This window comes from Peromyscus maniculatus, chromosome 4, assembly GCF_049852395.1.
Source record: "Peromyscus maniculatus bairdii isolate BWxNUB_F1_BW_parent chromosome 4, HU_Pman_BW_mat_3.1, whole genome shotgun sequence".
Lineage (NCBI taxonomy): Eukaryota > Metazoa > Chordata > Mammalia > Rodentia > Cricetidae > Peromyscus > Peromyscus maniculatus.
The window spans coordinates 104,243,727-104,261,106 of NC_134855.1; the positions used below are offsets into that span (position 1 = coordinate 104,243,727).

At 40.7% G+C, this 17,380-nt stretch overlaps 1 protein-coding gene across 5 annotated transcripts in view; it reads right to left on the bottom strand.

Moving 5' to 3' along the window:
* Window positions 1-17,380, bottom strand: part of Atp8b4 (ATPase phospholipid transporting 8B4 (putative)) — a 197,408-nt gene that overhangs the window by 125,679 nt on the left and 54,349 nt on the right. For all 5 annotated transcript variants that reach the window (XM_076570564.1, XM_042276156.2, XM_076570562.1 and 2 more), the window contains exons 4-6: window positions 14,494-14,607; window positions 10,825-10,923; window positions 9,668-9,729 (exon numbers count right to left, since the gene is read on the bottom strand). In XM_076570564.1, coding sequence (XP_076426679.1) covers window positions 9,668-9,729; window positions 10,825-10,923; window positions 14,494-14,607 — 275 coding nt within the window. The remainder of the gene's footprint in view (window positions 1-9,667; window positions 9,730-10,824; window positions 10,924-14,493; window positions 14,608-17,380) is intronic.

The window sequence follows — 17,380 nt, forward strand, 5'->3', positions numbered from 1 at the left end:
GTAGAGATTTGAGTGGAGTGACTATGCATGTAGTCACTCACACTATGTACTTATTTACACAGCTAGCTCTGGAATAAAAGTAAGAAACAATTTCATATGACTATTCTTACTGGCCAGACCCTAAGACAGTGTAAGGAAGAGAACACAAAGAATAGCAAGAAGTGAGGGGCACGGTTGTATAATTACAATGTAAAACACACACGGTGGGAGAAGAAAAGCATTGTTCATTTTTTTTATAAAGAACAGACTTCAGATTTACATTTCACATGTGCAAAGAGTCAAGCTGCATCTCCTATAGCCCATGTCCTTCATTCCTCTCAGTCTCCAGTGTCTCCAGAATAATGTGTGTCTTGAATGCACCCTGCTAGCTGAAAAAGTGAATACATTGTACTGAATTCCACAAACACGGAGCACCTACTGCCAGCCAAGCTTGAACTAAGCAAGGGAGAAACCCAGTGCGGTGTCAATCAGTTCTGAAGAAGCTGACAAGAAAGGGTGCTGAAGAGGGCTAACCGCTAGAATGATGTGCCTATGGCAGCATTCGCTGTTGCCATGACGACACAAAAGTGGGTAGAAGAGCTAGAAGGAAAGAATGCATTGGAGTTTTGAAAAGGCCAATGTTCTGGTGTGGCTGGAGGGGATGCTAGAAGGATTAGAGCAGCCAGAGGCCACTTATGGAAGGAGTGGCTGGGAAAGTTTTAAAATAGGAGTGCTTTGATCTGTGCTATTCTGTGAGATGAAAACAGGGAGGAATGTGGACGGTTCAGCAATGCCTAATCCTATTTGGAGAAACACCACTCAAGCCAACAAGAACCTTTAGGTAATACCCTAGAATACAATATTGTTGTTTCCTACTGGAGGGATGTTTTTAGAAGACAATAATTAAAATAATCCCTGACAGAATACAAAGAAATGCAGGCCAATATTAAATAATGAGTATAAATAGGCAAGTCGCAGAAAGAAATAAATTTTTAAAAAGCTAATGAAAGTTGGAAAACATCATCACTAGAAAATCAAGTGTGTAAGACAGATCTCCACACTTAACAAACTGATGCAACTTTTTAAAAGCCAATATTCAAAGTCACAATGATGCTGTTGGAAAACTACATTCACTCGTTCAGATGGGAGAATGAAATGGCATAAACTTCCTGGAAATGAACTCAGCAACATGGGACACACTGCAAGTACAGAGAGAGAAGGAAGAGGAGGATGAAGAGCCAGCAGTGTGTTCCCGAAACATTAGGAAAGAGTGTCCCTACCAGTCTGGGTGCAGAAAGAGTGGCGGTCTCTTAGCCACACGAATTAATGCACAAGAAAAAACAAGTCTTCTGAAAGTTTCTTCTGTAATAAAGGGTTGGGGGCAAAAGCAGAAAAGCCAACCAAGAAAATAAGATGCTTGCTGAGCTGTCCTTGGGGCGAGAAGCAGCGCAGACCCTGAGTGTCTGTGGCATACGGAGGAGGGTAAATGTCCCTTTCCCCATTTTTAATTTGTCTTGTTCTTAAATATTTAAACACATATTATACTATTTGTTTCATTAAAATTTCAGCAGGAAATGTTCTAAGGAAGAAAGTAAATTTCCTTCCGAAATCAGTCACCTAGCAATTTAAGTCCTGGCTCTGAGATCCCAGACCGTCGTTCTAATGAGCTAAGGTTTGCAGAGTCAGCGCCCCTCAACTGATGCTGATAGACAGTAAACAGATCATGCGATCCGATCAGGGCCAGTAATTTCCAACAGATACTTAATAACTAAGTCTAGAAAGAAGAAAAAAACAGTTCTTTCTTTTTGGCAGAAATAAAAAACTATTTTTTATATTCTAAAACTATTTACAGTTCATATGGTTTCCAGACCCCCTCTCCAGAAGCAAGGGCCTCATCCCCTGGCCTTTCTCAATGTTCCACATGTGACTCCTCAGGCAGCCAGCCAGACAAGCATTTGATTTGAAATGAAGCCTTGAATTTAGCAATGTGAAGGGGAAGCCGATCTGAACACACATGCCTGGGAGGGACAAGGACACCAGATGGGTCAAACTGTCAGCCCGACAATTGAGAAAACCTTGCTAGGAAGACAAGGACTGTACAGGCACTGTGGGCATCTCTGCCCTCCATCTAGAGCATCTAGAGCCAACCCATCCTGGCATTTCTGTCTGTCTGTCTGTCTGTCTGTCTGTCTGCCCTGCTGCACCATTGGTCCTCCACTGTTTAGAGTCCGTTTATTTCTGCCAGCGACATCTAGCTCCTCTCTCCTCTGCCCTTCCCATGCTTCCTTACTTTAGTAGGTCAGTCGCACCTGCCAGTCATTTTCTCAGCTAGGACATTTCCAAGCTTTTTTTGTCTTTAAATCTAAGACATCACTAGCCTACTTTATGCATTCTCTGGACTGTGGTAACAAATCATCCTGAATCCATGGCTTAGAAGAGAAGAATATTATTCTCTCTATTCCAGAAACTTAAAATCCAAAAGCAAAGTATAACAAGAATAGAATCTCTCAGGAGGGGGGGAGGGGGAAGGGGGAACAAAGGATCTGCCTGCTTTCCCTGATAGTTTCTAGTGGCCCATGAGTTCCTTCCTATGGGGCTAGGTAGCTTGAATATCTGCCTCCATCTGCACATTGTGCTCTTTTCTCTATTTCAAGACACTTGTGGTTGAGCCTAGGACATACCCTGATCCAGGATCACCATATCTCAACATCTAAATTTTACCCGCAAAAAACTATTTTATTCCACGTAAGACCACACCCATGGGATCTATTGCCGGGAGGTAGATAGGCTACCAGGATGTTAGAATATAGTATAATCACAGCTGTATCTGGAAAGAACATTGCACAGTGGAAAAGAGCAGAAACAGCACAGACAAAGGAGACCGAAAGAGCACCAGAATGCATGAACTATGAATGAACTGTAGTTCACATGAATCTGGGAAGCAACATCAAGGATAACGTCTATATTTTATTTATACTGTTAATTTTCTAAAGTTTCTAACCATAATAGATTGGCCATATGCTAATTTAAAATTCATGGAGGAAATGAACCCATTATGAGTATCTCAGGGACCTGAAGGCAGAATGATCCAATAGTAGAAAATTTTATATTGAGGTCTTTGATCCACTTGGACTTGAGTTTTGTGCATGGCAATAGATATGGATCTATTTGCTATCTTCTACATGTTGACATCCAGTTATGCCAGCACCATTTGTTGAAGATGCTTTCTTTTTTCCATTGTACACTTTTGGCTTCTTTGTCAAAAATCAGTTGTTCATAGGTGTGTGGGTTAATGTTAGAGTCTTCAATTCAATTGCACTGGTCCATATGTCAGTTTTTATGCCAATGCCAAGCTGTTTTTTATTACTATGGCTCTATAGTAAAGCTTTATGTCATGGATGGTGATGCCTCCAGAGGTGGCCTTGTTGTACAGGATTCTTTTAGCTATCCTGTGTTTTCTGTTTATGGGATGGTTGAGCTGGAACAGGGATGGAGTGGGAAAGCAATGAGAGAGATACCATGATGGAAGAGGGTATCATGGGGATAGAGGGAAACACAGTGCTAGGGAAGTTGCCAGGAATCCCCAAGGATGACCCCAGCTTGAACTACTGCAAATAGTGGAGAGGGTGCCTGAACTGAACTGGATTGCCCCAGTGATCAGATCGGTGAATACCCTAACTGTCATCACAGAGCTTTTCTCCAATGATTGATGGAGGCAGATGCAGAGATCCACAGCCAAATACCAGGCAGAGTTCCAGCAGTCAAGTTGGGAGAGAGAGGAAGGATTCTATGAGCAAGTGCATCAGGATCATGATGGGGAAACCTGTAGAGACGACCAAATCAAACTAGTGGGGACTCATGAAAGTTGGATCAATGGCTGTGGAGCCTGCATGGGACTGGACTAGGCCCTCTGCATGGTGAGACGATTGTGTAGCTTGATTTGCTTGGGGAATCCACTGGTGGTAGAATAGGAATCCATCCCTAGTGCATGAGGGGGATTTTTGGAGCCAACTACCTATAATGGGACACCTCATGCAGCCTTGAGGCAGGGGAAAGGGCTTGGACTTGCCTCTACTGGATGTGCCTCCCCATAGGAGGCCTTACCTTCTTGTGGGGGAAGTGGGGGTGGGTTGGGGGACAGGCTGGGAGGGGGAGGAGGGAAGAGGGAGATCTTTGATTGGTGTATAAAATTAATGAAAAAAATTAATTAAAAAAAAGAAAAGAAAACTTTAGAGAGGAAACCCTGATGGGGGTAAGTAGTCTATCAAATACTATCAATATATTGCTTTGGTGTAGACAGCCTTTGAGCTCAGATTGAAACCAAAGTACATTTCTAAAGTTAATATTCTTACATCCCCAAGGTCTTTGGAATTTGGGGGTTGGTTTTCTTTTTTTTTTTTTTTTTTTTTTGGTTTTTCGAGACAGGGTTTCTCTGTGTAGCTTTGCGCCTTTCCTGGAACTCACTTGGTAGCCCAGGCTGGCCTCGAACTCACAAGAGATCCGCCTGGCTCTGCCTCCCGAGTGCTGGGATTAAAGGCGTGCGCCACCACCGCCCGGCTGGGGGTTGGTTTTCAAAGGGAACTCTGAACCTCAATCTAACACTTTTTGTAAGGAAGAAAACAAACCAAATTTTAAAGATTGCATGGGATCTGCTGCATGTTTAATTCCCATTGTCACTGATAATAAGAACACTGGTTACAACAGCAACAGGATCCTATTGGAGTCAAGAAAGACTCAAGCCATACTGAGTGACATTGTGGGGGGCACATGTGATCCCCAGAGAAAAGACAATGGGCCAGCCACACTGAACCCCAACATGGAAGGGGGAGGAGAGTAAAAGACCAGAGGACATTTTTGAGGGGGAAAAAGCTGGGATCTCACATTGTTTGCTGAGGGATATGTGATGTGAGCCTCCTCCACAAAAGATGTGGTCAACTCTAGCTTACTCTCTGAAGCTAATGTGTGAGTGTCTCTTCGAAGGAGCTTTAACACTTCTCTGTGTTATATAAATGTTAAAGAAACAGGACTGCTACAGAAAACTCCAGGTGCAGAGTTTTGAAAGGGTTACAACTCCCTTCAAGATGCACCTCATTTGGGGAAATAGTTGCCCTTTAGAAATTCAACCCTTAAAAATCCTATCTATGCAGCATAGTCATTAGATAGGATGGAAAATTGTTATAATAAATGTAACAGTTTTGCAGCTTGCACACAGAAGTCAGCCCTTTAGCAAGCAGCTCCTTCTGTCTGCAAAGCTGAAAAACAGAAACTGCCTAAGAAATGATTAAGATGTTCTAAAAATGCAATTAATTTGTGAAAGTGAAACTCTTTTTGAAACACTTTCATTGTGAATTAGCAATATGAGGTAAAGATGAATTTCATTTCTGTACTTTCACTGCATCCAAACAGCATTTTAAACTATTCTCATGACTACTTTTGAATTCATTGTTAAATCCATGAAAGCAGGTCTCATTGACATTGTTCTTATAAAATATAATAATTCTTCTCAAGTTTTCCTTTCAAATCTGCAAGCTCTTTTCACGTGTTATGTGATCACAATGGTATGACCATAATGTGATCATATGTGATCCCAATGGTGTGACCACAATGTACAAGCAATCTAGGCAGCTGGAGGTAAAATACTCAGATTGTCTTCTCCCTTGTGTAAACTGAAAGTCTCCATTTCAATCAAAGTAAGATGGCATAACTCAGTGTAGGCATGTCAGTTCTCCCATGGGATCAAGATTCCCACTCTTCCATTTAGAAGGCACACAGAGACATACTCAATGTCTATCAGCAGCAGGCATGCTAAATCCAATGGTGTTTGAGTTTGTTGTTGTTGCAGGTTCTCAACCAGAAAGTATAAGAGCCTATCAGGGAACATTATAGAAGGGGAGGGCCCAAAGAATGTCAGGGTAAGGGGACAGGGAAGAGGTGAAGCAAAAAGATGTCTTCTGGAGGTAGCACAACCATTGCACTCATGAGCTATCTTTATCTGCACAATACTTGCACAAAATTGGGCCCCCAAATTGTCACCATAGATAGGGGTAGATGGTTTTACTGCTGAATTCTACAAATTTTTCTATAGAATAGGGAGGGAACACTACCAAAATCATCTTATGATGCCATTATAACTCAAGGAGGGAATACTACCAAACCCATCCTATGACATCATTATAACTCAGTGAGGGAATACTACCAAACCCATCCCATGACATCATTATAACTCAGGGAGGGAACACTATCAAACTCATCCTAGAATGCCATTATAACTCTGATGCCAAACCCAGACAAAGAAAGAAAACTATAAACCAATCTCCCTGATGGACATGATCTTCAACAAAATGCTTTCTAATTGAATTCAAAGTCCCATTAAGAGGATTGTTTATCATAAGCAAAATGATTTCACCCCAAAGATACAAGATAGGTTCAATATACCAAATCAATAAACACAATATACCACATTAACAGACTTATTTAATTCCAGCACTCGGGAGGCAGAGGCAGGCAGATCTCTGTGAGTCTGAGACCAGCCTGGTCTACAGGGTGAGTGCCAGGACAGCCAGGGCTACACGGAGAAACTCTGTCTCAAAAAACCAAAGGGGAAAAAAACAAGTTCTGGTGAAACCAGGAGTAGGCAGAAGACAGCTCAGTGTAATAAAGGCTACATATGAAAAGCCTATGACCAGCATTATACCAATTCCTTTAAAATCTAGTACAAGACAAGGGTGCTCATTCTCTCCAGTCTTACTCAATGCAGTGCTCATAGTGGGGAAGCACAGTAAGTCAAGAGAAAATATAAATGGAGTAAAAATTGAAAAAGGATCAATTAAACTTACCCTATCTGAAGACAACATAATTCTATACTTAAAAGACTCAAGTGAACTCCATCAAGGAAAAAAAAACTCTTGAAGCTGATAAAGAGTTTCAGTAAAGTAGCAATAACAAGATACAAGATCAATATATAATAATCAACAATTTTATATGCACTAACAACAAACTTCCTGAAAAAGAAATCAGGAAAAATATTCATTCACAAAAACTTCAAAAATATGCAGGGATAAACCTAAGCAAGAAGGTAAACTTTAAGACTCTGAAAAATGAAGCTGAGAAAGGCACCAGACAACGGAAAGACTCCCGTGCTCCTGGATGTTCAGAATTCATATTGAGAACATGACTATCCCACCAAAAGTAATCTACTGATTCAATGCAATCTCTACCAATATCCCAATGACATTTTTCAGAGATGTAGGGGAAAGTCTAAATTCCATACAGAAAGACAGAATATCACATATAGCCAAAGCAATTCTAAGCAGAAAGAACACAGCCAGAGGCACCATATTACCTGACCTCAAACTGTTCTACAGATCCATAGTGATAAAGACAGCGTGGTGTTAGCAGCATGAAGTCAGTTCTATAGACTAATGGAACATGATAAAAAATACCCATAGATAACGCATACAGCTGTGGCCACTTAATTTTTGACAAAGGAGTCAAAAACATTTACTGGAAAAAAAGACAGCCTTTCAACAAACAATGTTAGCAAAACTGGATATCCACCTGAAGAATGAAAACAGATGCAAATTTTTCATCATGCACAAAAAACAATCTTTTCAAATTGGATCAAAGACTTTAATTTAAAACCTAGAACACTAAAACTGCTAAAATAAAACACAGAGGAAACATTTCAGAACATAGGTGTAAACAACAAATTTCTGAATAGGATCCCAGTAGTACAAGAAACAGGCCCAAGAACTGGGAAATAGTAATACATGAAATTAAAAAGCATCTGTAAAACAAAAGGAATTGTCAACAGAACAAACAGAAAGCCTGTACAATAGGGGAAAATCTTTGTGAGCTATGCCTCAGACAAAGGGTTAATATTTAGAATGTATATATATAAATAATTGCATAAATTAAATGCCTAAAAAAAACCTGCCAATCAATCAATGGGCCAATGAGCTGAGGAAACACATTTTAAGGAAGAATGCAAACAGCTAGGAAACTCTCTAGCCATCAAAATAAAGCAAATTAAAACCACTTTGAGATTATATCCCACATTAGTCTGAAAGGCCATCATCAAGAAAATAAATGACAATAAATACTGGTGAGAACGTAGGTTTAGAGACCCCTTACTCACAGTCGGTGGGAGTGTAAACTAGTACAGTCACTGTGGAAATCATGTGGTGGCTTTGCAAAGACTTAAAATGGAGCTCCAACAGAATGTAATTGTCACATTCAGGCATATACCCAAGGTCTCTATGTGCTACCACAGAAATACCTGCACAGCCATGCTTATTGTTGCTATTTTCACAATAGCTAGAAAATGGAATCAGCCTAGATGTCCATCAACAGATCAATGAGTCTTGACAGTGTGGTAAGTATACACAATAGAATTCCATTTAACCCAGGAGAAAAACAGAATTGTGTAATTTGCAGGGAAATGTTGAAACTAGTTTTTTTTAATTTATTTTATTCTGTGTGTGGATGTTTTACCCACATAGTCTGTACACATATGTGTGTAACTAGTACATGCAGAGGGCATTGGATCCCTTGGAACTGGAGTTACAGACAGTTATGAGACATCATATGGGTGCTGGGAATTGAACCAAATCTTCTGTAACAACAAGGGCTCTTAACTACTGAGCCATTTCTCTGGCCCTGAAATTAGCCTTTTTTCGTAATTATTTTATTATTCTTAATTATGTGGGTGTGCACATGAGTGCAGGTGTCCTCGGAGGTCAGAAGTCAGATATATTTGATCCCCCTAGAGCTAAAGTCACAGGCAATTGTGAGTTGCCGGTTGCAAGTTCTGGGAATCAAACGCTTGTCTTCTAGAAGAACAGCAAATGTTCTTACCCACTGAGCCATCTCTCGGTGGGACATTCTATTAAGCCAAGTGACCCAGGCTCAATGGTTAAGACAAATCTGTATGTTCTCTCTCATAGGCTGCCCCTAGCCTCTAACTGTTAAGTATGAGTATCCAAATGGGAATAAATTCCAATAGAGCCCACAACCCTAGAAAGGAAGCCATGAGACTGGAAAAACAGAAGTTTTAAAGGAGGGAGTGGGAAGACAATGGGAGAGCTGGAGTGGGAAAATGCTGGGGGCGGAAGTGTGCAGCGGGAAAGGAGGGCAGGGACGATGGAGACTCAAACAAATGAAACATGTCTGGGAAAAAGAAACCTACTACCGTATAAGCTAATAAACTAATGAATTTTTAAAATTTATTAAAATTTTAAAAGATATGAAAAGTGGTCCATACAAAAATGAGTAAAATAAAAAGAAACATTGGAAGGGAGCTTGAAGATTTCCCTCTAAACTTTTTAGTGTTTTCATTGTTGTTTGGGTATATATATTCATGTTTGAAGTCACTACTGATGTTAGTACTGTTTCTACAGATGGTGTTCATTAACACACGAAATTAAATACAAGGAAAATTCATGTCATTGTAGATAATGTGGTCTAAATTCCTCTGTGGGGGGGTGTATAAAGTCCTGCGACCTCTGCCTACTTGGAAATACAAAATTAATAATATGTCTGTGTTCCACAAAATAAACTCCCAAAGAATCAATTTCTAATCAATTAAAGAAGGACAGAAATACACACTTAATTAAATAGAAACATTAAGACCTGTCTGGGAGCCCCCAGAAATCTTAATAAAAGCCCAAAGAATGAACGCACGTCTTACCTGCTATCAATGAGCACTTCAGACTGTCGGTTATTCACTTGGTTATCACTCTTATGACGAAACTAAAAAGAAAAAAAAATTAGGAAAGAACATCTTAAGTCATCATCGATCCTAACAGCAACACGGAGCACACTCTGAGTTCGTCTGTGTGGACCACGTGGCTGTCCATCCGATGTAAACACAGCTTGCACTTACTTTGAGCAGAGTTTAGGCACAGCTAGTCAACACTCATTTCATCCTGGCAGACATATCACCATGGAAATCCTGTGTGTGTGTGTGTGTGTGTGTGTGTGTGTGTGTGTGTGTGCTCATATGTACATGCTGTATGCTAGACACTCTTTTTTTAATTTTATTTATTTTATTTTACAATACCATTCAGTTCTACATATCAGCCATGGGTTCCCCTATTCTCCCCCCTCCCACCCCCTCCCCTTACCCCCAGTCCACCCCCCATTCCCACCTCCTCCAGGGCAAATCCTCCCCCAAGGACTGCAATCAACCTGGTAGACTCAGTCCAGGCAGCTAGACACAACTCTTAATCCTTACACATTTCTAGCTACTTCTAAGCAGGCAGCATGCCGTTTACCTCATAGTCCAGAGACAACCATACACAGGTTTTGAGAACATCAACCCAGAACCAGTTTCCATTTCTCTCACATGCTCACAGTACCCTCAGCATATTAGTGCACACCCACAGATGAACAGGAGTGCTTTCAGGGACATGAAGCTTTTATTTCATAAATTATAATAACAGTGAGAGCTTTTCCTTTTGTATTTCCAAATGGCATGTGTGTACATACACATATACACACATACACACATTATACTGCTGTCAGGCCTTCTTTTTCAACCTCAGATGTTATAGTATCAATGTGTACATTGAAATATGCTAGACACTTCATTAGGAGACAGAAATATACCACATGAAGACAAGTGTGATATCCATGTGTGTGGAGGCAATTGTAAGTTACTCATATCAAATTGTGGATTTATTTTAAATTCTACAGGCAATTGTGAAGAAACATCACATGCATCAACTTGGTAATTAAAGATCTTCCCCTCTGCCTCATGCTTGACCACCCTTTAGCAGCACTGGCTACATCCCCACTTCCTGTTTGAAATTGAGACATCAAGCATTCTCGGGAGCGAATACCCACATAGTCATCAGTAGCATCCTTGACAGCTGTCATGGAGATCACCAGGACCAGAGGCACGATGGTGGTGAACCACGTCAGGGAAGATATTTCTGGAATGAGCTGAAACAAGCATTTCCAGTAGTCTAAGACTTTTTCAATTAAGAAACACATCTCTCAATCTTTGTCAATTAACTGTATAACACTTGCAGAAATAAATTGGGTTTTGTTCAGCTATTTGTACAAAAGTAAACTTGCTAAAATGGTTTAATTATATGCATTCAACTACAAAACATACAGAGAAATACCTTTCTGTCAATTTTCAGACTACCTGACAAAAATAAAATAAAAACTTAAAGCAAACTGGGAAGTGGGCTCCTTGAGTCCCTTCACACATCTTTCAGCAGGTTGTCACATGTCATGGATCCCTCAGCCTCTCTTCTCAGTCATTAATAAGTTACCAACCCCTCTTAACAGCACCTGTCAGAGAGCCTTTGATCCTCAGTCTTGCAAAGGCTAACCAGGTATTTCCATCTTAATAACTGGATGCTCTGAAAACTGAGTTAGTTTCTATGCTAGAATGTTTTGTATAAACCCATGGGTTCCATATCCGCATAAAAAACACTCCCCCTACTGTGCACACCAGACTACATTGTGAATGGTGATCCTGTGTCAGAAAAGCCTGCAGAGCTGATATCATGTCCTTGTTTTCCTATTCCAGTTCTACATCTGAAGTATCTAAGGCACTGAAAACGCTAGCAGAAACACACACTGCTCAAGTATGCGCCTAGGTTCCTTTGGCTCCCACTCTATTCCTTTGTGCCTGTGCTACTATCCACAACAAACGTAGTAACAAGCATGTGACTCTCTTAGACAAGTGCTTTTTGTGTTTTCAGATCAAGCCACATTCACTTGGGATCTGCTCCAGAACCACCAAGCAAGGTGGGGTCCAGCAGAGACTGTCAGGGGTTGGAGATCAAGTCCCATAAATAACTCAAAACTAAACCAAATTTACATTATAGATTCTGTATAATTTTTAAACCTCAAAAAAATCCCTGAGCATTAAGTAATAGACACAAGCTCCAGTGTCCTGCAACATACTAGGTGGCTATAGGACACATAAGCAACCAGAAGATAGGAATTTAAGGGGCTGGAGAGGTGGCTCAGTGGTTAAGAGTACTGGCTGCTCTTCCAAAGGTCCTGAGTTCAATTCCCAGCAACCACACAGCAAACCACAACTGTCTGTAACTCCAGTTCCAGAGGTTCCAACACCCTCACACAAACATACATGCAGGCAAAACTCCAATGCACATAAAATAATTATTTAACTTTTTTAAAAAAAGATAAGAGGTCAAAGCTTCCCAATAAAAAGAACTGGCCAATGCCTGAAGATATAAAAGCTAATTACCCTGACTTGATCATTGCACATTGTGTGCATAATCCGAATTCTCATGCTATACCTTATGGACATGTATATTATTACATGTTAGTTCAAATAAAAATAACTTTAAGAAACACAATAAGAAAACAGAAGCAAAAGGTTCCTGAAGATGCAGCAGAAACATTGGGTGGGTAGCAGAAAATCTTACTATTTCTCCCTCTTCTTAATCTGTGGCTTCACACATCATCTCACCTCCATGGCTCCCAGATGTTCATCAAGAAATAATATTGAACCGAGCCATCTCAAATGTCCCAAATATAAAATTGCGTGAACAACAGCCTGAGACTGTAAGAATGCCATTAGAGAAATAAATTCAAAATTCTGGAATGGTGTAAAAGGTCACATCAAGAATCCGAAAACAAGTCCATGACACTGGGGGAGGCGAGACCTTGGGTCTGCACTTCCTTTCATGAAAGGCAGTTTGTTCATCAGGCTCTTCTGGTCGGTTGGTTTATCTGGTCTGTTTTTTTGCTATTGTTGTTTTGGCTTTGGTTTTGTTTTGAGGTTTTTGTTTGTTTTTGTTTTGTTTTGTGTTTTGTTGGTTTTTTTTTTTTTTTCACAATCAGTATCCAGTTACTCCCAATTATATCTTTTTTTTTTCTTAGGGAACTTTCAAACTTCTAATTTCAGTTCTTTTAGTAAACTGACTCCATTCTGACACAGGTTTTAACACCTGCTCAAGACAATAACTGTACAAATTCTTGAGCAACAATGATTGGCTTAGGAGACAGATGCAATCAGATCTAATACCAACAGGAAAAAAATGAAAAAAGTGATGTTCTCTCTCTCTCTCTCTCTCTCTCTCTCTCTCTCTCTCTCTCTCTCTCTCTCTCTCTCTCTCTCTCTCTCTCTCTCCCTTCTTCCTTCACAGGAGTTGGACAGTTTGGGAGATAAGAGGCGAAGTTGTCAGGACCTGACAATATGGAAGAAAACAGAAATCGAAGCCTTGTCCTACTGCGGTGGTTACTGTCTGTGAATCCAGTCACACATGAAAAGAGATATATCTTAGAATATATTCATTATCTGCTGAAGCTAACATAGATCTCTGGTACTTACAATCAAAAGATTAACACACATAGTTTTTCAACTCACTATCATACTCAACACTCTTCATCTAGATCTCCTGTAGCCAGGCCATCCTTATAGCTCTTTTAAATAGTCCACAATCTCACATGGAACTACCAATCTGATCTAATTAAACCATCCAAAACTAAAACTAAATAAGTCACTGGCTGATATGAATTATTGATGTGTGTATGAATCTTTCTTAATATATGCTGTAGATGTAACCAACTGTCTTATTAAATAAGAAACACAGAACCAATGTAAAAGAGAAAGCCGAGAGGTCAGAGCTCAGAGCTAAAATCTCACCCTTCCTCCTGCGGTGTCCCAGCTTCCCGAAAGAGAGAGTTATTTCCCTGTGTGTAAGTCGTTTCATAGTCATTCTGCCTTCTCATTGGTTGTAAACCCAAACACGTGACTGCCTCGTCACTGTATGTACAGTCCCCCAAGTCTTAAAGACATATGTCTCCAATGCTGGCTGTATCCCTGAACACACAGAGATCTATGGGATTAAAGGCGTGTGCCACCACCGCCACACTCTGTCTATGGCTCTAATAGCTCTGACCCCCGAGCAACTTTATTTATTAACATACAATCAAATCACATTTCAGTACAATTAGAATACCACCACAATATGCCTTTTTCCTTCCCAAAACACCAATACAAGTTGACATTTCATTTAAGTCCAATTTTAGTTAAAAGGAGGAAGATTATTAATGACTAATTAACCACTCAAAAATATAAATACAGTGAAATATATTGACATCATGTATTTAATGAATGCACACAATATGCCATTGTTCTTGGATTAAAGGGAAATTTGCCAAGTTCCACAACCTTTATAGTATTAGGAACCCCCACGCTGTCAATGTAGGAAAATGACAAGGAAAGGAAGAGGCCATGAGTAGCAATTATTAGACTTCTATATGGTTCAAATAAAGGTGAGACTTTTATACGGTTCAAATAAAAGTACATAGTACAATGACCTAAGTGTTTAAGATAAATGTACTGGTTTTGTTTTATCTATTCTTGGCCCTCTCATTTTTAAGACAAAAAGCAGTAATAACATTAAAAATCTAATAAGAGTGGTCCTATGCAATCATGAATGTTTACTAAGTAAATTAACTTATGTTTTAAAATTATATAAGTACTTTCAACAAATAGATGAAGGAATACAGCTTAAAGATTACCTGTAGTATCAGGAGGAAAAGGAAATAGGCATTTGCCACTCTTTGGAACTGCTCAAATAAATTAATTGGCAAGAATGTAAGAATGTTGTATTTGGACGTGTGGATACGATTGTCCTGAAAAAGAGATAGCATCATGTTAGTTTGGATCAAGGCACTGCCCGTTATAACTCTTTTTTTTTTCCTGTTTTATATATATATTTTATTTTACAATACCATTCAGTTCTACATATCAGCCATGGGTTCCCCTATTCTCCCCCCTCCCACCCCCTCCCCTTACCCCCAGCCTACCCTCCATTCCCATCTCCTCCAGGACAAGTCCTCCCCCGAGGACTGCGATCAACCTGGTAGACTCAGTCCAGGGAGGTCCAGTCTTGTTATAACTCTTAAACATACAAACCCTAGCATAGGTTATACAAAGTGAGCAGTTAGTTATCTAAGAAGTTAGCTATCTAAGAAGTCCTAAGCTCCATGTAGCCAAGACCTTCACACATCCAAAGATAACATTGTCCTAATTCTAGGCAAATGACTGAATGTCATATCACCCATGTAGTCATGGGTCATCACACACAAGTTGGCTTCTGAGTTTTTTGTCCTCCTATGCACTCTTTGGTAGATATTGCAGGAGCACCCACTGTCTTGCTTGAATATCCCTGAGCTCATGCTGAGGTACACAGACTTAAGGCATTTGGATGATGATCAGTCTGTCTGTCTCCCCAAAGTACGACCCCTTTTGGAAATTGACAAGAGATTTCTCTTTTTTTAAATTTTTAAAAATTTATTGTGTCTTTCACATTATGCATCTCCATCCCATTTACCTCCCCCATCCCTTCATATCCACCCTCTGCTCTTGCAACCTGCCTCCCGAAATAAAATAAAATAAAAATTAAGAGAAAAAAGAAAAATCTCGTCATGGAAGCTGTAGTGTGACACAGTGAGTCACACAGTAAACCCCTTTATCCATATATCTTTACTTGCAAGTGTTCCTTGCAAAGTGATTGGTCTGCTTTGAGGCCTTGGGGTTCTGCTACACCATCGACTCTGGGCCCTCACTAGGACTCCTCTTGGATACCCTATTGTTGCTCTGTGTTGTCGACATCCTGCAGCTTTGCATCTGCAGGACCTGCCCCTTCAAGTGCTCCAGCAGATCATAGATGGGATGGATGCTCTGTTTCTAGGACTGGGTAGTTGCAGTTTGGTCAGCCCACCAGCTCTCCCCCATTCTCACCACTAGGGGGAGCGCGCCAGCATTGTCCCTGCCAGTTCACCCATATAGCCACAAGCCCTCAGAGCCGGCTCACCCACACCTACACCACCAGGCCAGCTCTATGATGCTGCCCCGGCAAAGTGCAGGGGCCACTCTCCGGAGCGCTGCAGCTGATGAGGGTCAGGACCAGCTCTCCCAACCGCCACAGGCAGTGAGGGATTGCAGGTGTCTCTCTCCCTTGCCCATACCACCATATGGCAGATGAGGGGTGGGGCCAGATCTCCTACACTCGTGTTCTCAGGGCCAGCTCACCCAAGCCCCTGTCAACAGGGTCAGCTCTAATGTAAAGCCCCTGTCAACAGGGTCAGCTCTAATGTAAAGCCCCTGTCAACAGGGTCAGCTCTAATGTGCTGCCCAGGCGAAGTACAGGGCCCGCTTCCCTGAGTGCTGCAGCTGATAAGGGAGAAAGTTAGCTCCCTCACCTGTCACAGGAGGCAGGGTGTGGGGGAAGACAAGGGATTTCTTTGTCTGGAGATCTTCTGGGATGTTTACAAGGTAACCTGTCCTTATTTCAGAATAGAATTACTGGAAACAATCTTTATTACAAAGAAAAAATGTAAATTTGTCTCACTGTAATCTCTTGCTCTATGTCAAGGCATGGACCTCTGGTCACTAACACTAAGTCTAAGGCCTTCCCTGGTGGTAGTATTCCAATATTTGAATGCTTCTCATAGAACACACCACACCTTCTGTCCCTGATTCCCATTCCCAAATCCTACAGCTTCTCTATGATATAGCTATTCCTCCCTGGCCATCCTCCTCAGAATCTATCCCAACTTCTGTTAAGACGCAGTGCCTACATCCAAATACAAAATATGGGCATGGCTCATTAATAGGCCTTTGTTTGTCCTATGTTCTACATTCATATATTAACGTGCCCCAACACTCCATTAGCGTTTTGGAAACTGCATCTCACTGTGTTTCCATATTGAGTTTTAATCACCTGCAATGGCCTAATGGTCATTAGAAACTTCTATTAAAGGTGAGTGTTACATATTCTCTCTCATCTGCATTTCCTGACTCCAAATCTTTAGATGTGCATATAACCCACAGTAACCATAGAAATGGGGAAAGAAACTACAGAAACTACTATTAAATCAGTTGTCTTTCCTAAGCATTTACTTTTAATATAAATATGAAAAAGCTTTCCTGTGTCCCTAAACTATTACTTTAACTTACGTGCATTACCAAAATCATTAAATATCCCTTCCAACTTTGGGCCATCAGGAAGTTTCAAATACATGTGTATTATGTATTCTTATAAAGCTAAAGACAAATACATTAAAAAGGGGCAAGTCTACAGGAAACGAAATTATCACTGAAACAGTGAAGCCTGGGACATAACCAATGAGCTTTCTACAGATTGATAGAGCTTTGTTCAGTCATTACATGAAATGCAGGGGGCTGGGGAGAAACTCAATTAGTAAAGTGTTTGCCTTGCCACACAAGGGTCTGACTTCCATCCTCAGAACACAGGTCCAAAAATGGGGGCGGGGGGGGGTGTCACCTTAATCTCAGCATTGGGGAGGCAGAGACAGGCAGGCGCATGGGGCCCACGGGACAGCCAGCCTAAGCCTACTTGTCAAGTTACAGGACAATGTGAGCCCCTGTCTCAAAAAACAA